The 22,020-nt window shown below is 36.9% G+C and overlaps 1 protein-coding gene across 2 annotated transcripts in view; it reads left to right on the forward strand.

Moving 5' to 3' along the window:
* The window catches only part of Adck5 (aarF domain containing kinase 5), a 458,263-nt gene extending 450,702 nt beyond the window's left edge, over positions 1-7,561 (forward strand). For both annotated transcript variants that reach the window (XM_067159689.2, XM_067159697.2), the window contains exon 11: positions 2,971-7,561. In XM_067159689.2, coding sequence (XP_067015790.2) covers positions 2,971-3,073 — 103 coding nt within the window. In that variant the 3' untranslated portion in view covers positions 3,074-7,561. The remainder of the gene's footprint in view (positions 1-2,970) is intronic.
* Positions 7,562-22,020: the final 14,459 nt, after the last annotated feature.

A 22,020-nucleotide genomic window follows, 5' to 3' on the forward strand; every position in this document is an offset into this window, starting at 1 on the left:
TAATAATAATAATAATAATAATAAAAAACAACGAACAATAATAATAGTAATAATAAATTCTGCATATCAGTATATGGAATTTCCATGCCTATCGATTTCTCCTAAATACGTCGTTTAATAGCATAACAACAAATGGTACTCTTTTCTACACTGTTAACACACAACAATTAATCTACTTTTTATTCGGGTATTCTTCGCCGCTACTCTAATTACGCAGTCTTCCAACACTTTCATTATAGTCTTTTTCTTCCTCACTATGTCTACTTATCGCCGGCCCCCTGGTCTAGGGGTAGTGCCTGCCTCCTACGTGGAGGCCCCGGGCTCGATTCCCCGTCAGGTCAGGGATTTTTACTTGGGCCTGAGGGCGGGTTCAAGGTCCACTCAGCCTACGTGATTAGAATTGAGGAGCTATCTGACGGTGAGATAGCGGCCCCGGTCTAGAAATCCAAGAATAACGACCGTGAGGATTCGTCGTGCTGACCATACGACATCTCGCAATCTGCAGGCCTTCGGGCTGAGCAGCGTTCGCTTGGTAGGCCAAGGCCCTTCAAGGGCTGTAGTGCCAAGGTATTTTTGTCTACTTATTGTCATAGTTGCCATGAGTTACCTTTCATTCTCCTAGTATAACTGTAAGGGGGTAAAATAATCAGAATAGGGTTAGGATATTCTGCTTAAAACTAATACATTTGTTTAAGTATCATTAAATTCCAGTGAATAAGAAGCTTCTAAATCTTCCCGTACCTCTAGGCATACAGATACTGTCATGGTACACGACCTTCATCTGACAAAGTACTCCAAAAATTCATTACTAATGGCTTTCGCCTCTTGAAAATTCCGACGTGGTTTGTTTGCCAAGGGCTCTATGCCTTATCAGCTTGGATCACTCCGCGCCATGCACATTTCCGGGATGATTCGTGAGATGATAGGTTGAGAAATTCGAAACAAGGAAGTATAGCTGTCACCAGCCGGTCAAAGTCGAGTGAGGAACTGTTGTCTTGGTTGCCTTGATGGAATAACATTTGTAGTTGGCGACAAGTCTCCACAAGTGACGCATGCTACACCCCGCAACACATGTAGCATACCACGTCTTTTGTGCACGACTGACAACAAGCCGCATGCTACAAAGAGCAACATTTGTTGCCAGCCGCATGCTCCATGTCGCCCAAATGTTGCCTCAGTGGAATCCCGCCTTAACTCATGAAACATTGTATGTTGCAGTTTTATGTCTTTTCCAGTAGGATTCAGAGTTTTTGAATTTCCAGTTTTCTCAATCTCTTCACATTTCTTTAAAAATATTTCCACTGTCAGTTTCAGTAGTCTGAGCTTTTTCTCTGTTTCAGTGTGTTTCTCTTGTGCAACAATTTCTTTAATTATAGTTAATTTATTCTGCATACTAATTTGCTTGGGAGAACATGAACCCATACTGAAAAATTTGAACTTGAGAAATACAACTTTTAGTCACTAACACATTGTTTCTGTTTCCACAGTGTAACATAACAGATTTGTTACACTGGGAGTGCTGAAAGTCTGGAATGGATATCAAATTAAGATAATTAGAGGGTTATAGTTTTGAAATAGCAGTTCTGTTTTATTGTTGAAATCATTTCACCCTCCAGCCCAGATTTTCCTGGAAATATTTAGCTGCCCAATTGTCAGGCTGTGTATCTATGAAGGCTGTGTCCTGTGTTTACAGCATAAGAAAATCCATTCTTTGGACAGAAGAGATGCCTTCTTCACTCTTTCGGTGTTCATATAATCCTTAAAGCTAGAGGAAAGTAAAGCATTAACTGTAGAGAAAATCAGAATAAAGAGACTTATTGTCAGTGGTGGCTTCACACCATCAGACTGGGAGGGCTGCAAGTCTGGATGACAGAGAATAATGTTGAAGCTAAATACATCTTATGGTATTCCTAAAATTGTATGTTGCCGTAGAATCACACCTGCCATGAAGCCCTCCCTGCCTCATTTGGACTAGCTTCTGCTGCTGCTTATTGTTATTGAGAGTATCATTCATTTGAGAAGAATATTACTTTGCATTAATGGAATTAATCCTAGGATGAGGATATTTTAACACTGTAGAAGAGATTATTGTTATATCAGAAATAATAATTGTACAAATTATTTATTGTATGGCAATGTTATGTACAAATATTTACATCTATTTATACTGTCATATGACAAGGAGATCATATGAGATCTGATGTGCTGATCCATTCTAGGGCTATAGGCGTTGCTAGCTGAAAATCAGACAAGTCTCGTTGATATATACTTGTCTTGCATTTGTACACATTATGCTGAACAGGCTGTATGGGAGCACAGAGGAGATGGAATTTCTCTCTATTGGGTATTTGCATATGAATGACTCTCTTTTAATGTCTGGGCATAACTGGTGAATATTTGAGCTTTAGCCAGTTCTTGTTTAGTTGAGGGTTGTTTTTGCCTTTAGGCAGATCTGAGTTTCTTTCAATCTTCATGTATTCTTAAATCAAAGCAGCTTCTCTTTGCAGATGAGGAGGCATGGTGTTTCTGAGAATTGCAAGCCAATAGTTAGAAGTTAGTGTGACTAGGGCAGTGATTAGTCTCATAGAATTGTTAAGTTGGGTGTTGACTAAATTAACATGAGGACTGTTCAACCAAACTGAAGCACAAAATCCAACCATGGGAAAGACCAGCCCTAAAGCAGAACACCTAAGAGTTGTACGTGTTGGAGATTTCACAGTAGTTAGTATAGGTATTTTATGTCTAAAACTATTGGGATTCTAAAGCTGTGGAACCTACTTTCTGAAGTAAAAAAGAAAAAAGAAAAAGAAAACAACTCATCATGACTATATTCTTTATTGAACATATGTTGACTAACAGCCTTGAAGTATTGATGTGCCAAAGAAATAATTTATTTTGTCTTGATCTTGTTGTATACCGACTATTATTATATATATATATATATATATCCTTTTTTTTCTTAAATTCTAGGCTTGATAGTACAAAGTACTGGCTGATACGCTGCTTTTTCAAAGTGCTGACTGCAATTGGAAGATCTCCTGATATGACTGCCTTATTGGTGGAAGCTCACTAAGTGTATGTAAAAAGGTCTTCTAAAGGAATGCAAGGATTAATGATAGAATAACTTCAGGTTAACCCATAGAATATATTTTTATAAGTTTATTGTTTTTATATCTTTTAGTTTAATTTTCTAAGTCAGGTATATGAAATTAAGGTACGTACCTGTAGAAACGTTGAGTTACCTTTTCTTAAATAGTTATTTTAGAATCATAAATATATTCAGGCATTTTATTTTCCTTCTCTTAACATTTCTTTCTACAATACAGTAGTTTTAGTTCATTATGCTTCTCTATCGACCATAAGCAGTATTCCATGTATTCTTGAGCAATCAAGTAAGGCTGGTTTTTAAGTTACATTTCATTGAAACTAATGATTTAATTTTCAATTGCTATATTCAGTCTCATATCAGTGGTGCTTATCCAGAAAGACAATAGAGGATGTTCGTTCGAAAAAATAGAGGCAAGTCAAAGAAGAGTGAGAATGAATTTCTTTAATATCATGCACTGGATATTATAATCACCATCATCCCTTTTCAGCTTGCTGAGTAGGATGGTGTCAAATAAGCTCTCTCCATTGACCATACAATAGTGAAGTAAATTTTCATGGAATGAGTGGATCTCATGGGGCTGGCAAAAGTGTATTGTAAGCTGACAAGACTGCTTCACCAACGATCAAATGATTAACAAGTGTGTATAAAACATGGACTTGGTTCATAGGGCTTTGAAATTTTGTGTCCGTGAGTAGAAATTGGGGATGAAAGAATTGTGAAATTTTTCAGCAGGCATACAAAAAATATATTATTCCTCATTCATTTGCATTAAACAGTTGAAACAGTTTAAGGAGAGTTTTTATTTCAGATCACTTGCAGGGTGTCCTTGCATTCTAGCCACCACAGTGGTCAAGATGATGATTAACAGAACTGCCACTGCTGTTCGAGAATATCACTGAATAAAACTGGAGGTTACAAATTTTCCCTGCTAGGGTGTTCACTAGCATGCACGATTGCTTGCATGTGAAAATGTCTGTGCAAGATGGGTTTGGATATTGCTAACACCTGAAATGGAGCAGGTGTGGGAATAAGTATATCAGGAGCTTTTGGGTCCAGCAGCAGATCATGGCAAACGTCTGCTTGAATTCCATTATTACTGGTGATATAATGAGATTGGTTTGACCACTAAAGTACCAAAAGCAAACAATTGAGCACCATCTGGATATAACCAGTTCTCTGATGCCAAAGAAGATCAGAGATGTTCTGTCAGAGGAAAAGATAATCATCAATCATGGAATTGTTTACCAGCTGAGGTGCCACCATCCTCACCTCAATACTACTTCACAGTTATGAAAGCCATAGGCGAACACATCTGATGAAAACGTTAGGGTTTCATTCTGCTGGTTGATACCTAAGCAACATTAATACATACCCTCATGTTTCCAATGTTCTCCAATATTTGGCCAGATAAAACTTTGAATGTGTTTCAAACTTTTCATACAACTTGAATGTTGTTCGGTAGGACTTTTTCTTTGTACTGCCATCTGAAACTGGAGCCAGATTTTTGGTTCATCAATAGCCATTCTAAAGAAGGCAGAGGAAATTTTGAGGACTAAGTCAAAAAATAATTCCTGTATGTCTTCCAGGACTAGCCAGACATGTTGATCCAAGTGTACACAACTCAGTGAGGACTATTGCAAAGAAGACTATTGCTTATCAACCTTCACCTTATGTAATATGTACCACGAGTAAAGAAAAATCATTCTCACTATTAAAATATTTGCCCTTTTACAAGTATGACTTGCCTTTTAGATATTTCCAATGGATATTTTCTTGTGTGTGTCTCATCTGGGAGAGTTGGTGTTTTGATGTGTACTCACTTATTACAAAGAAATGTCAATAAAATTTTATGGTTATCAGCAAAGTCTGAAAAGAATGTATTCGGAACCTTTTGTTAATGAAAGTCTTTTCAGCTTCTTCTGATAATACGTATAATATAATTTTGTGTGTTCTGTCATAAATCAGGTGCATTCAAGACATGAAGATGTTGAGAAAGGACTGACATTTGGAACGTATTGCAAAATGTTCAGTAACAATTTAGGTGGAATTTTGAAACAGTTTTAGCAGGTTTAATATCCTCATTTATTGATTCATTTTCTTATAAAATGCTGATATTTTTATATTGAAATATTAGTGCATAAATCAAGCATTTTGTATGATATAAATACTTATAAAAGGAAAATATTAAGAAATGAAACATTTAAAAAAAAAAATTATAATGATGGTAATTCCTCTATTAGAACATATACTCCAACTATTTATAGTATGGTACTGGATATAATACTTTCTTCTTCAGCAGTGACAGTTAACTAGGAAAGAAATATTTTGAAAATAGTTAAACTTAGATGTCAAATTTTAAGAGTATATGTGAAATCTGAGTCAGAGGGTGCAACAGTCTCACTAACCCCTCACTTTTTCACCCTCTTTTGTCTTACTGTTCACAATCTGCTTTTGCCATTTAATCAGTTTTCATTATCTGTTGCTCAAGAGTGTATAATTTCAAGTATTAGTATAGTTAACATTATTTCTCAAATTTTACCAGAAGAAATACTGGATAGAATTAATATAAGTATTGGAAAGGAACAATCAAAGAAAATCAAATCAAAATCAAAACAAAATTAATGTTAGCTTGTTACTTGATTTAGAAAGGTATATTTGAGACAAGTTCTCGACAGTTTATGTCACATATACAAAGAGTTGCAAATGCAACATGCTTGGAATTAGAATTTGAATTCACTTCATAATGAATTAGGCATGTTAACTTTAATGTCAACAAGGAGAAGTATAAGGGATGCTCAGAGAGCTATGTTTGAATTCTGATATAGTTAACTTCATATATGCAATGCCAATTAAGTGCTAAGCTATGTATCATCCCTACTGTTTGCTTCACGGGCATCAGGAATAGTCTGTCTAACTAGCAGTAAAGTATGTTCAAGATTGTATCCCAACTCCAGCATTTTGCTTGCTGTGTATTTGTGATATTCTGTAATATAATTTAGGAAGTTTAATTTCCACATGGATTCTAATGAGAATATTTACTTTTTTCTTTTATGCATTGAAATATAGAGTTGATTTCAAGGGCATGGACCATGTATATTAATGAATTTACTGTTATAGCAAAATGCAATATATTAACAATTTGTATTATACTGTATTATAATTTGTGTAATGGTTTGAATGTTTCAAGCAACAGAGCTTATCCTACTGTGACAAAATGCTTCTAACTGGGTGATATTTGTAACTGATTTAGCAGTCGTAGTAGTAAAGTCAGAACTCAACTTTTATGGTTCTACCTGCAAATGAAATACATTTTATTGAAGTTTGTTATTCTTTAGTTGTTATGTGGGCAAGTCAATAAGTATCTGCAATCATTTTTAAAAAATTTATTACAAAAAGAGTATGCACTTTTTATTGATATAATTTTTCAACAGTCACCCTGCTTTTCAATGCACATGGTCCACTGTTTCACAAGCTTTCTGATACCCTTTCCAGAAAAGGTTTTTGGTTGCACAGCAAGCCACTTATGCACCGCTTCCTTCACCTGTTGGTCGGAGCTAAATTGACGGCCTCTTAGAGCATTTTTAAGTGGACTAAACAGATGGCAATTGACAGTCACTCATTTGATATTCAGGATCATATCACGCACTTGTTCAATATTAGCATCAGTTAGAGCTGCAGATGGATGCCCGGATCTTTCCTCATCCTTTGCGCTCGTACGATCCCTTTTGAACTGTTCAGTCCATTGGTAACCACTTTGCTGTGGCAAAACATTGTCCTCGTATTGTGCTGAAAGTCTTCCATGAATTTCCGCTCACGGTATACTCTCAAACCACAAAAACCGGATTACAGAATGCTGTTCTTCCTTGGTGCAAACACAGAGTGGCGAGCCTCTCTTTACGTCACAACAGCGCAAGCTGTTCTGATCTGATAACGCTGAAACCTACCACAGACATAGAAAACGGTGCCATTTAGTGGCTGGTGAGCACACAATGCCATAGAGCCTACCTAAAGTCAATTAGAGCAAAATTTCAGATATTTACTGGCTTGTCTGCATATTTCTATGGATATCAGTGAAGAGGAAAGCAAAATCTATGTAGTAATACCATCGGATTGTTAAAAGATTGTGTGGTGATCAAGAAAAATGTTTCAAGATTATTTTGGCTGAACTGTAGGTGACCAGCAGGTCTAGCACTGAAAAGGTAGAGAAAGAAATATGTAGGCAGCTGAGTACTGTATTCTGGTGACTATTATTTTATATTTTTAAAAGTGATTTTGCTAACTTTGTATTGGAGAACAAGGTAACATACTGTAATTTTGCATTATGAGCACATGTTTTCACATAAATATTTGGCTGCTAGGAAGTTTGCAAATATGTTAATTAATGTATATATTATCATTGTCAAATATTTTTCAATAAGAAAAATAAATGCTCTAATTTGCATTATTCATTCATCATTAAGTGTCATAATATCTACACTTGGATATTGGCAACCTATGCAATTGGTTAGCTAAGCATAAGAAACAAGCTGGGCTGAAGTTAATAGCAGTCATTTCCTTTTCCCCCTCTTCTAGAATAGAATACAATAGAATACTCCCATCCCGTAGTTCCAAATTGCCCAAAACTGTGGAGAGAGAATTCATTTATTGCAATTCATTAAATTTGATACATGCATTACATTCTCCTCTTACAATTATTTAACTACAACTACACTAAATATAATTTATTTTGTCCTAGACTTTAACAGTGTTATATAGTCTACTCTGTGCCATAAGTTTTACGAAGTTATCCTATCATTACAACATACATTATGACTGAATTGAATGAGTGGATGACTGCATGAATTGGTAAGTGGTTGATTTCATGGTTGAATTGTGGTCGTGCATGAATGAATGAATGAATGAATGAATGAATAACACTCTTTTCACCTGGCCACGGATAGCCAATAACTGGGGAGAGAGTATTCATTGATGAATGAGTGACTGATTGGGTGATGAATGAATTGATGGACTGAGTTGAACATTCCATTATGAACAAAATACTGACTGCATACATGAATGAATGGATGAATGACTGAGTGTATGAATGAATGGACTGGATTCAAGTCCTCTCCCTCCAGTCGCGGATAGCCACCAACACTGGAGAGAGTTTCATGAATTGATGAATGGAAACTTCCAAGATTCAATAATTGTGTTCATGCCTGAATGAATGAGTGACTGAATGAATGAGTAAACACTCATGTCTCCAGTCACAGACAGCCACCAACTGGGAAGAGAGCACTCAGTAAACAATGAGTGCTTGATTGTGGATTGAAGAAATACCGTATAATCTCGAATACCACCCGCCACCAAATAAGACCAGCACCCTTATTTTGAAAGAACAAAATTTAAAAAAGAAGTGAAGTCAAAATTATTTACAATCTTTACTAACACACATCAAATTATTCGAAAATACAAATAAAAGTAAACGAACATTTCCAGAACGATATCCAACGAGTTCATTCATCATCATCATCATCATCATAATCATCAGTACCAACTTCGGAACTTTCATCACCATCACCTTCCCACAAATGTTGTCATCGCTGCCATCCATAGCATTAGAAATGCTACATTTCCTGAAGCTCTTCCATATGAGGTCTCCAGGGATACGATTCCATGCCGTCGAAATCTACGAACACAGCAGTTGAACTTCCAGTTGCTGAATGCGACTAGTTAGCGTCAGTGTGAGATTATCAGCCGCCATCCTTTCTGTATAGAGCTGTTTCAAGGCTGCTTTAAATGGACGGTTCACGCAGACATCCAGCAGCTGTAGATTAGACGTCATCCCGCCCGGAATGACTGCTAGGTCGGTTTTCCCATCCTTGATATGTTTCTTCACAGCGTCTGTTGTGTGGCCGCGGTAATTGTCGAGAACAAGCAAGCTCTTTTGTCCCAATAATGCACCAGGGTGACGTTGCCCACACACTTGTCTTCCACAAGTGAACTGTCCATCCAGCAGGAATTCTGAGATCTGACGATAATACCAGAGGGTAAATTTTTAGGAAGTGTCTTTCGCTTGAGAACAATGTACGGCGGCAGTTTGGTTCCGTTGGCGAGAATACCCAACATTACCGTACACCGTTGTTTTTCATTACCACCTGTTCTAATGCTAACACTTTTCGCACCCTTAACATTCACAATCCTGCCCACTGGCATTTCAAAGTAGACTGGCACTGCCAATTTAGGAAAGCAAATATGCATTTTCCTTCCGCAACCAAATTATGTGATGCTGAAACAATAATAACTTCTCATCGTAGGCACCAGAAAGACGCTGTGAAATTGAGGTGCGCTTTCGTACACTCAACCCATTTCTTTTATAAAAATTACAAACCCATCCTCGGCTTGCCTTAAACCCTTCCGATGAAAGTTACTTTGCGATCTCTAATGCCTTTAGCTGGCACATTTTGGTTGACACACCATATCCCAATTCCTGCTTTTCTGTCACATATTTATAAAGTTTGTTTTTTTCATTTTCTGGAAACTGTACACTCGTCCATGAAAATCTGTATGATCACTACTTGTACATGTTAATAGCACATTTTTCTTCTTTCTCCAGTCGCGAACACACGACTTGTCAATATCGTATTTCCTACCGGCAACACGATTTCCAATAATTTTGGCTTCCCAAACTACTTTCAGTTTCTCACTCGCAGTAAAAGATCGCAAACACTTTGTGGAATTCATGTTGATACTCCGAGAACGCGTGAGATTGACGCCAAGCGCGGAAGTAGCGTATACTGAGAGCGGAGAGAGCATTGTTGCCAAGCCGCGTTGGCGGTGTAGCCTGATTTACGTGCATTTGGAAAGATAAATTTCCCAAAACTTTAAATAAGACCTGCACTCAATTTTGGAAGCGATATTTTTGAAAAAACAGTGCGGGTGGTATTCGAGATTATATGGTAACTTGAACATTCCATTGTGGATGAATGAAATGCTGACTACGTAAATAAATGAATAAAATGATAGATGGCTGGCTACATGAATGAATGACTGGATTCCAAGACAATCAATCATTACTAATCTGTATTTAGGGCAGTCGCCCAGGTGGCAGATTCCCTATCTGTTGTTTTCCTAGCCTTTTCTTGAATTATTTCAAAGAAATTGGAGATTTATTGAACATCTCCCTTAGTATAAGTTATTCCAATCCCTAATTCCCCTTTCTATAAACAAATATTTGCCCCCATTTGTCCTCTTGAATTCCAACTTTATCTTCATATTGTGATCTTTCCTACTTTTAAAGACACCACTCAAACTTATTCATCTGCTAATGTCATTCCATGCCATCTCTCCACTGACAGCTCCGAACATACCACTTATTCCTTTTAAATGAAAAATTTGATTGTGTGTTATTTTCCACCTATTCAATACAATCAATCATAAGATTAATGTTCTTTCCTCATTAAACTCTGAACATGGGACATGTTTTGCCCCTTTTAAAGGGCATCATCAGCCTTATCATTGCCTCAAAACAAAAAACAGGTACCTATTTAGCTACGATATAATCTAAAACTTCTTATAAATTAAAAACATTAACATGATGTATAGTCGTTATTTAAGGAACTTAATTGGACATGAGAATAATTAATATGCTAAAGGTCTAATGCCTTAGTCAAAAGTAAAAAGTGATTAACATAAATGGTACAATAGGCACAGGTAAATATGAAATGAGTTAAATCATTTTTTAAACAAGATTTTAAAAGGAAATACTTTCCAACACGTAAAGTTTTGATATATTATTTAACTATGTGCTCAGATCTAGTGATTAGTTATCATTCAAAGGTTGATAAAATTCGGTGTTGTAACTTTTGAACGTAGAAGTTATTTTATTATTGTATTCTTGATTGAAGGCTTATTATTGAGTACTATATTTGGTGTTGCATTAAAATTGTAATAGTGTCATTAACTATCTTCTTTTGCATACACTAATATTGTGGTGTTGGCGTGCTGCGTCGATGTTGTGGCATTCTAATGTCAGCTTGTTTGATCAAAAAGAGAACAGGCTGTGGGACAGTTGCGATGTTACGATGTCGGGTGTATATATGCTCTGTAAAGGGAGAAGTCAGAATTAACCAGATTAAAAAATGTAAGAAACAAAATGGGAGAGAGTAACCGGAAAAATTATAAGTATTGCTGTGTTGACGCTTACCTTTTGCCCACTTGAATGTTACTTTGAAATGTGATTACTGGTGGTCGCCGATGTTCTATGTGTGTTGTCTTGGTGGACGGTAGTGGCCTTGCGAAGACGGGGCTGTTGGCTTGCGGGTTGCGCATGAGGGGGAGTTGCTTGCGTCTGGTGGGGAATAGGGACGTGGTGTGTTTATCGGCCTGATGGGAGTGTTTATTGTTTTTGTTTTTAAAACCTTACGTAAAATATTATCTTGAAGATTTAACTGATGGAGTAGGATTTGTAATTGTTCATAAAGAGGACTTTTAATGTCTATTGGATCATTTAAGTTTTGATTTACGTTATATTTCTGATCTAAAAAGATAACGTTTTTCGAATTTGGTCATAAGTCTACTGTTATCTATTCTTTTTAAAATCTAGAGATCGCGTTCAATTGTAGTAAAGCTGTGACGTGAGTCTCTCGTATGATTACTCATAGCCGAGAATTTATTATGTTTTTGAGTGTTGAAATGCGCAGCGTATCTAGTTAAAAAGCTTCTCCCAGTTTGCCCCACATAAGAAAAATTGCACTCAGTACATTTAAGCCTATATATGCCCGAACCAGAATATTGATTGTGTTATGATTGAAAAATAAATTTTAATTTGAATTCTGAGTCTTGAAAGCAATTTTGATTTCTTGCTTTTTTATGGGATTGGTTACCGTAAAACTTTCTCGTATACTTTAAAAATTAATATGTGAAATATTCCCTCTAATTTTCTGAAAAATATAATATAAGTTCTGCCATGTTTGTTCTTTATTTCTAAATATGAACATAATTCTAATTGCAGGAAACAAAGTTTTCTTCGAAGTAGTATTACTTCGGCCACTGTGAGTGTTTTTTAAAAACCTGCAGAATGCCCAGTATCAACAATCACAAACAAATTAAAACGATTTGCAGTGAAACATAAGTAAAGTGATCAAATTCAGATTTTTCACAAAGAAGAAGCTAATTTATTTAGCCTAAGCGTACAAGCATTGTATGATATTACAAATTATGTGTTGCATTGCATAGTTATTTGTAATGGTACAAAATATAATAAAGAAAAAGTACAAAAAGCATAAAGCCCAATAGTATGGAGAGAAAAGGAGATCGAAAAAGAAGCAATCTTGTAGACTGTTCTCATAATACACTGTCTTCTAAATTAGAAAATATCTGGGCCGTCAATCAAGTTCTTAATTGCGCATCATCTGTGTCATCTGATATCCGTCTATTTATCATCGAAAATAGGAACCGTCTTTCCTCTCCCTGTTGGGATAAACTTCCCCGTTTATTGTTATAGTGGCTTTATTAATCTCTTCTAAAGCATTCTTGAAGTAAACAGGATTGTAATTCCAATACCCGCGGCCGTGTAATATTTTCCCATACGTTCTTGGCATGGCCGAAGTTACCCCGGAAGAGGACAACTTTTATCACAAAACTATTCCCTGAAAAACCTATTTGAATAAAATACATCAAATTAGGTTGATCAGTTACCAGACGTACTTACATTTTGACCCCATAAACCACTGGAATGGAGAATCGAATGCTGGGGCTAGAGAACAGTTTGTTTTCTGCTGTTACCAGACAAGACAATAGTCGGGGCTGTGAAAAAAATTGATTGACTCAAAAAAGTGCCCGCCTACCGAGTGTTGATAGAGCATTCTATTGTACGTGCATTTTAGTTGTTGCATGGTTCATCTTTTTCAGTATAGGAGGCAGGAGAAAATAATTGTTGCTATTCATCAGTGGCCGAAGTTACCTTGTATGGCCGAAGTTACCCTACTTTACGGTACTTGATGTATGATTGGGTCAGTATAAGTGACGGTCGCATATTTTGATTTGTTAGTTTTTATTGGTGAAAGATTAGTGGCTAACTTCAGTTTCACCTTATTGATTATTTTGTTAAAGATTAAAGGATTATATCCATTGAAGCTTGCAATTTCCTTTATGATGTTTATTTTCTTCTTTAGATTGACCGCCGAAAGGGATATTTTCAATGCTTTATAAACTAAACTGTAAAATGATGCTTGCTTATGTGATTGCAGATGCGACGAACTATGTTTTATGGTTGTAGGGGTAAAGGAAGGTTTTCTAAAGATTTGAAAGTCAAAAATGTCTGTTAATCCTGTGATTGTGATATCTAGAAAGTTAATTATTGTTGTTTTCATCTTCCTTAGTAAATTTGATGTTACTATCTAAACTGTTTAAATATGTTAGGATGTTATCACTATTGTTGCAATTGCTATCGATTATTGCTAACGTGTCATTGACATAGCAAAGTCAAAGACATAGACCATTAACATTATTGATTATTCTGTTATGCCCAAGGTTATCCATGTATACATTGGCGAGTATCCCTGATATAGGGTCACCCATAGCTAGACCTTCTTGTTTGTAAATTCTGTTATGGAATGTAAAATAGTTGTTGCACAAAACAAAATTGAGTAAATTTATGAATTCCTCAATTTCTACTGAACTTGGGGTGCAATGGCTAGACAGATTATTTTTTTTTTAATTTCAACAGTTTTTTTGACCGGTCTGTTCGAATACATATTGGTAATGTTGAAGGAAACCATTTTGTGATGAGGTTTGCAGATTGAATTATTTAAGGTTTCACAGAGATCAATTGAGTTTTTATTGGGTAATCATTGTGGAATTTATGAAGAAATTGTGATGTTTTATAAGTCGGACTATTTCTGCTGTTGATAATAGGACAAATAGGGACATCCTTTTATGTATCTTTGGCAGAGATCTGGCAGTAGGCAATTTGGAATTCATATGGATGAGTTTCTGATATTCTAGTTCATTAAAAAAAAAAGTTGAATTTTTAAGAAGTGCTTTTAAACTGCGTTGGATTTTTATTATGGGGTGTTTGGCGATCGTGGTATAGGTTTTGTCTGCAAAGAATTCTTCTGTTTTTAGAATATACTTACTTACTTACTCCTCGGCGCTACAGCCCTTGTAGGGCCTTGGCCTCTCTGACGATTGTAGCCCAATCTTCACGATCTTCTGCACGCCTCCTCCATCTTCTTATTCCCATCTTTCTTAAATCCTCCTCCACATCATCCAGCCATCTTTTCTGGGGTCTTCCTTTCCATCTTCTACCACCTGGATTTCCCTTATGGATCTTCTTGACAGCCCTATTATCTGGCATTCTCTCCACGTGTCCCAACCACCTTAATCTGTTGCTTTTTATTTCGGTTACGATACTTGGATGTCCATAGAGTTCTTCCAATTCCTTGTTTTTCCTTATTCTCCACAATTCCCCTTCCTTCACTGGGCCAAAAATCTTTCTCAGTATTTTTCTCTCCCATCTGTTCAACAGTTCTTCATCTACTTTGGTCATTGTCCATGTTTCAGAGCCATAAGTTACCACTGGTCGTAATACTGTTCGATAGACTGTCAACTTTAATCTTCTACCAAGGCTGCGTGATCTAAACACTTTCAATAAAGCTAAGTAAGCCCTATTGCCCGCAGATTTCCTCTTTCATGTCATTATCTTTTGTCACCAGCACTCCTAAATACTTAAACTTTTCACATCTCTCGTTGTTAATCCCATTTAATTTTATGCACTTGTCTTCCCTTGCTACGGTCCTCCTAGATGCAAACAAGTAACGAGTTTTGACATTATTCACTCTTAGGCCCATTTCACCTCCTTCCTTTTCTAATCTATCCAGTCCTTCCTCTAGGTCTTTCAGTCTTCTAGACAGCATATCAACATCATCAGCATAAGCCAGATTCTGTGTTACACGGTTGAACAGCGTACCGCCTGGATTACTGACCTCCACCTTTCTCGTCACACGTTCCAAAACCACATTGAAGAGCAGGGTAGATAACACATCCCCTTGCCGCAAACCTTGGTTTACTTCAAACTCTTTAGTAAGATTTTCTTCTATTTTAACCATGCATTTAGTACCTGTTAGGGTCATTTGTACCAGTCTTATCAATTTAGTTGGGAACTCCATGTCCATCATTGTTTGATACAGTTTCCTTCTCTTCACACTATCATAAACCTGCCGAAAGTCCACAAACAGCTGATGCACATCCACATTATATTCATAGCATTTCTCCATTATTTGCCTGACAGTGAAGATGTGATCTGTTGTTGATCTACCCTGTCCAAAGCCACTTTGGTAGTCTCCTAGTATCTGCTCAACCAGTGGAGTGAGTCTCATAGACAAAACCTTGGCTAAGACCTTATAAACCACACTAAGCAAAGATATACCTCTATAATTTTCACAATTTGCTTTATCTTTCTTCTTATGAATTGGGCAAATAATTGCTAAGCTCCAATGCTCTGGCATTTGTTCTGTTTCCCAAACTTCCACAATTAGTTGGTGAACAAGTTGTATCAACTGCTCACCCCCGTATTTAATCATCTCAGCTGAATTGTTATCACTTCCTGGAGCCTTATTATTCTTCAAGTACTTAATTGCCATCCTCACTTCTTCTATAGATGGTACAGGCACTGGTTTTAAATCTAGGCTAGGATCCTGCCAAGGCTGCCCATCCACTTCTTCCAATCTCACCGTCTCTGCAGCCACATTCAACAGTTCACTAAAGTATTCCGCCCATCGGTCAAGAATCCGGTCTCTTCCCCCAATCATGTTTCCATCTTTATCTCTACAGAATACAGCATGTGGTTGAAAACCTTTCTGTACTTCCTTTATTTTCCCATAGAACTTCCGTACTTCTTGCATATCATATTGTTCCTCCAAATCTGTAATCCATTTCCTCTCTGCCTCTCTCTTCGTTCTCCTACAAATTCTGTCTGCCTCTTTCCTCTTCTTCCTAAATTCTTCTACATATGTTCTTGTTTTCCTGCTAAACATTTTCTTCCTTGCTTCATTTCTTTCCTCAACTGCTCTTCTGCAATCATCATCAAACCATCCTTGCCTTTCGGTCTTTACCTCAACTCCTAGTACTTCATCTGCAGTTTCCTGCAATGCATCCCTCAATAAAATCCACTTTCCTTTGATGTTTTCCACTGCCCAGCTTTGTTGTTTAGCCTCCAATTTCTTCTCCATCCTGCATTCATATAGTTGTGCAGTTTCTTTATCTTTCAATTTTGAGACCATATATCTCCTTGGAGCTTTCCCTTTCTTAGCAGATCTGTAAGTTGCAATACGTTGCCTGTATTTTACCCGTACCAAGTAATGGTCCGAATCACAATCAGCTCCCCTACAACTGTCAACTTGTAGTATGTCAGATGCATGTCTCCTATCAATTACTACATGGTCTATTTGATTAAAGGTGACACCATCTGGTGAACACCAAGTGGCTTTCCGTATATTCTTTCTCTGAAACCATGTACTCTTTACCACCATTGAGTTTCCCATGGCAAAATCAATTAGCCTCTGTTCATTATCATTTGACTCATCATGCAAACTTTCCTTCCCAGCTGTCTCCCTATAGGCTTCTTCTTTACCCACTTTAGCGTTGAAATCTCCAAGTATGATTTTTACATCTTGTCTTGGGATGCATTCTATTTCTTGTTCCAATTGTCCATAGAACATATCTTTCTCTTCATCCTCAGCCTCTTCTGTAGGTGCATACACACACAAGGGTGATATTGAAAATATGGGCCTTCAACCTTAGAGTGCATATTCTTTCATTTACAGGTTTAAAATTCAAAACTGCTGACTTATATCTGTCATCCACTAGGAAGCCTGTGCCACCTATTGTACCTTTGGCTCCTCCACTATGCAGAACTGTATATTTACCACTTCTAAAAACACCATTTCCTTTCCATCTGACTTCCTCAATTGCTGCTATTCCAATATTATATTTCTCCATTTCTTGTTTTAGATTGTTTAGGGCTCCTGGTTTATTCAGGGTTCGTACATTCCAGGTTGCTACATACATATCATATTTCCGTTTGCATCTTCCATTTCCTCGCGTGGGTCATTTACCATTATCATCAGTCCGGCTATTCTTGTCTGTGAGTTTCGTAACGAGTTGTTTTTCTGATATAGGGTTGTTAGCCCCATGATCAACCCCCAACCTGGAGGACCAGGGTATCCCTCTTAGTCTGGCCTATCACCTTTGACCTGTCCAGCTTGGGTGGCCCTACCAGGAGCTTATGCTCCCGCCGGCATAGCTCTCAGGATCACTTAGGCACGCAAGCTCCCACATCGCGACAAGATGAAGATACCAGCGTGGGAGGTTTTCAGAATATAATCTTTTATATTTATTAGAACTACGGTATTGCCTGTGTCGGCTTTTGTTACTATGATGTTGTTATTGTTTATTTTGGTTCTCAAATCTTGAGTCTGTTTTAAATTGTAGAGTTATTATTTTTAGCTATTTCTTTAACAAGGGAGGATGATAGTTAAATAATATGTCAAAACTTTACGTGTTGGAAAGTATTTCCTTTTAAAATCTTGTTTAAAAAATATTTTAACTCATTTCAATTTTACCAATGTCTATTGTACCATATACGTTAATCATTTTTTACTTTTTACTAAGGCATTAGACCTTTAGCATATTAATTATTCTCATGTCTATCAAGTTCCTTAAATAACGACAATACATCATGTTAATGTTTTTAATTTATAAGAATTTTTAGATTATATCTTAGCTAAACAGGTACCTGTTTTTGGTTTTGAGGTGATGATAAGGCTGATGATGCCCTTTAAAAGGGTTGAAACTTGCCCCATCTTCATAGTTTAATGAGGAAAAAACATTAATCTTATGACTGATGGTATTAAATAGGTGGAAAATAGCCCACAATAAAGTTTTACGCATTTAAAAGAAGTTACTTTCAATACGGAATAAAAACAATGAATTTTACACCTTGCACATACCACTTAGTCGACCGGCTCGTCTTCTTTCTCCCAAGTCTTCCCAGCCCAAACTTTGCAACTTTTTTGTAACGCTACTCTTTTGTCAGAAATCAACCAGAGCAAATCAAGCTGCTTTTCTTTGGATTTTTTCCAGTTCATGAATCAAGTAATCCTGGTGAGGGTCCCATACACTGGAACCATACTCTGTTTGGGATCTTACCAGAGACTTGTATGCCCTCTCCTTTTACATCCTTACTACAACCCCTAAACACCTGCATAACCATGTGCAGAGATCTGTACCCTCTATTTACAATCCCATGTAAGTGATTACCCCAATGAAGATCTTTCCTTATATTAACACCTAGGTACTTACAATGATCCCCATAAGGAACTTTCACCCCATCAACACAGTAATTAAAACTGAGAAGACTTTTCCAATTTGTGAAACTCACAACCTGACTTTTAACCCCGTTTATCAACATACCATTGCCTGCTGTCCATCTCACAACATTATCGAGGTCATTTTGCACTTTCTCACAATCTTGTAACATTTATTACTCTATACAGAATAACATCATCCGCAAAAAGCCTTATCTCTGATTCCACTTATTTACGCATATCATTTATACTGTATATATAAGAAAATATAAAGGTCCAATAATACTGCCTTGTGGAATTCCCCTCTTAATTATTAGAGGGTCAGATAAAGCTTCACCTATTCTAATTCTCTGAGATATATTTTCTAGGAATATAGCAACCCATTCAGTCACTCTTTTGTCTAGTCCAATTGCACTCATTTTTGCCGGTAGTCTCCTATGATCCACCCTATCAAATGCTTCAGACGGGTCAATCGCGATACAGTCTATTTGACCTCCAGAATCCAAGATATCTGATATATCTTGCTGGAATCCTACAAGTTGAGCTTCTATGGAATAACATTTCCTAAACCCGAACTGCCTTCTATCGAACCAGTTATTAATTTTACAAACATGTCTAATATAATCAGAAAGAATGCTTTCCCAAAGCTTACATGCAATGCATGTCAAACTGACTGGCCTGTAATTTTCAGCTTTATGTCTATTACCCTTTCCTTTATACACACACCGGGTGAGTTGGCCGTTTGGTTAGGGGCACGTGGCTGTGAGTTTGCATCCCGGAGATAGTGGGTTTGAATCCTACTGTCGGCAGCCCTGAGGATGGTTGACCGTGGTTTCCCATTTTCACACCAGGCAAATGCTGGCTGGGTCTGTACCTTAATTAAGGCCACGGCGTTTGGTTAGGGGCACGTGGCTGTGAGTTTGCATCCGGGAGATAGTGGGTTTGAATCCTACTGTTGGCAGCCCTGAGGATGGTTGACCGTGGTTTCCCATTTTCACACCAGGCAAATGCTGGCTGGGTCTGTACCTTAATTAAGGCCACGGCCGCTTCCAACTCCCAGGCCTTTCCTACCCCATCGTCGCCATAAGACATATCTATGTCGGTGCGACGTAAAATCATTAGCAAAAAGAAAAACCTTTACATAGGGTTTACTATAGCAACTCTCTATTCCTTTGGTATTGCTCCTTCATGCATTAATAATCAAATAAGTACTTCAGCTATATCCCAACCAATTGTATTTAGTATATCCCCAGAAATCGTATCAATTTCAGCTGCTTTTCTGAAACTTTTGTATCTTACTGTAAATGTCATTGCTGTCATAGGTAAATATTAATACTTCTTTAGTATTAGTCACCTCCTCTATCTTTATCCTTGTAACCAACAATCTCTACATACTGCTGACTGAATACTTCTGCCTTTTGAAGATCTTCGCTTACACACCCCCCTTCTTCATTAATGATTCCTGGAATGTCCTTCTTGGAACCTGTTTCTGCCTTAAAGTACCTATACATACTCTTCCATTTTTCACTAAAATTTGTATTACCGCCAATTATGCTTGCCATCATGTTATCCTTAGCTGACTTCTTTGCTAGATTCAATTTCCTAGTAAGTTCCTTCAATTTTTCCTTACTTCCACAGCCATTTCTAACTCTATTTCTTTTCAATCTTCTTTCCATTCCTCTCTCCCAGTCACATATAACCACCAGCTGAGGAGAGAGTTTCATGAATGCATAAATGAATGAATGAATGAATGAATGAATTAAGGGATGTTCTCATTCAGTTCATATGCATTTTAATAATTAAATTAAGGAAAGAAGATAATGATATAACAATACGACAATTTGTATGTTACTACATTTTTAATACTATATTTAACCTACTAATAATTATTATATTCATTATTCTTGTTAATTGTTTTTTCTTCTTTCTTTTGGCCATATACTTTTTAGAATACAAAAAAGAAATATTGCTATTCTCCTGGTGTAATCCACTCTTTATTAATAGTTTAACAATAGAATAGATTTGGTATTCAGGAGATAGTGGGTTCGAACCCCACTGTCGGCAGCCCTGAAGATGGTTTTCCACAGTTTTCCATTTTCACACCAGGTAAATGCTGGGGCTGTACCTAATTAAGGCCATGGCTGCTTCCTTCCCACTCCTAGCTCCTTCCTGTCCCATCGTCGCCATAAGACCTGTCTGTGTCGGTGCGACGTAAAGCAACTTGCAAAAAAAAAAAAAAAAAAAAAAAGATTTCTCTCTCCCTCTCTGTTTTTTGTTTCTTATTCACTCCCCAAATATTTAACTGTCAGTGTTTCAGTTCCCTGCATACTCTTAATAGATGCATCTCTTCCATTCTTTCTCCACAAAATAAACTCTGATTTTTTTTTTATTTCTCTCTCTCTGGTCCTTATTTTTGTATATCTCCATTAGCCACCACACCATGCCTCTTACTTCCCTGTTGGGCAGCCTTTCTCTCCTTATTGCCATTTCATTACTTTCTTACTGAATTCCTTATCTTTATTCTGAATCTCTTTACTCCAGTAACTTCCCATTCTTATTCTGTCAAGCATCCAGTAGTCAGTAATCTTACTTTAAGTGTTCCATCTGTTGTTGGTATGCTAAATTCAGTATTGCCCTCCCTTCTCCCCTTCTTAATCTTAAGTAGTTTTTATTACTTTCCTGGCTACATCTGCTTGAATGTTTATATCCGCACGTACTCTTCCGACTCCGCTATTGGGTATGCATTGTAGAAGATATTATATCTAATTCTTTTCTGTCTACTTCAATCTCCCATATTTCTGCCCCATACAATGCTCTTGAAATCACCAGCGCATTTAAAATATTTTTATATAACTTATATTCAGTATTAGGCATCTTCCTCTCCAAACACCTTGTGCTGGTTAAAGCAGCCAACCCTTTCATTTTAGCATGTCTAATTTGCTCATTCCACACCCCATTCAACGCCATTATAATTCCTAGGTATTTTATGTACAACTTCTAGTTCTGTACCCACTAACCTCCAGCCTCTTTCATTTTTCTTTAATTCATTTCCTTTTTTTTATTTACATATCATCACTTTTGTTTTCTTAATATTTATTTTCAGATTCCGTATTCTGCAATATTCAGCAGTTTTATTAAGACTGTTTTGCATACAGCCTGTTGTTAGAGAGAGCAGAAGGATGTCATGAGCGAAACCAGACCACAAATTTCTTTATTATTCATACATCGGCATGTTCTATCCTCCATCTCTTGATTATCCAATACATCATTAATGAAATGTATGAAAAAACTTGGTGATAATTTACATCCCTGCTTAAGTCCAATATTTTAGTGTATCTCTCCTACTGTTAAGTCTTCCTTCTGCGCACTTCATTATTCTTTTTTGACAGATGGTATAAATCTTACTAAGTGTATCCAACAAGGTAATACCCCTAGTGTTGTTGCTATTGGATCTTTCCTCTTTCCTTTTGTATACTGGACATATAATCCCAAAGATGGTGTTAAACATTTTAGTTGTTATTTCTAGCATCTGACTGTTTTTACCTAACTCTTACCAGAATTCAT

This window comes from Anabrus simplex, chromosome 1, assembly GCF_040414725.1.
Source record: "Anabrus simplex isolate iqAnaSimp1 chromosome 1, ASM4041472v1, whole genome shotgun sequence".
Taxonomy (NCBI): domain Eukaryota; kingdom Metazoa; phylum Arthropoda; class Insecta; order Orthoptera; family Tettigoniidae; genus Anabrus; species Anabrus simplex.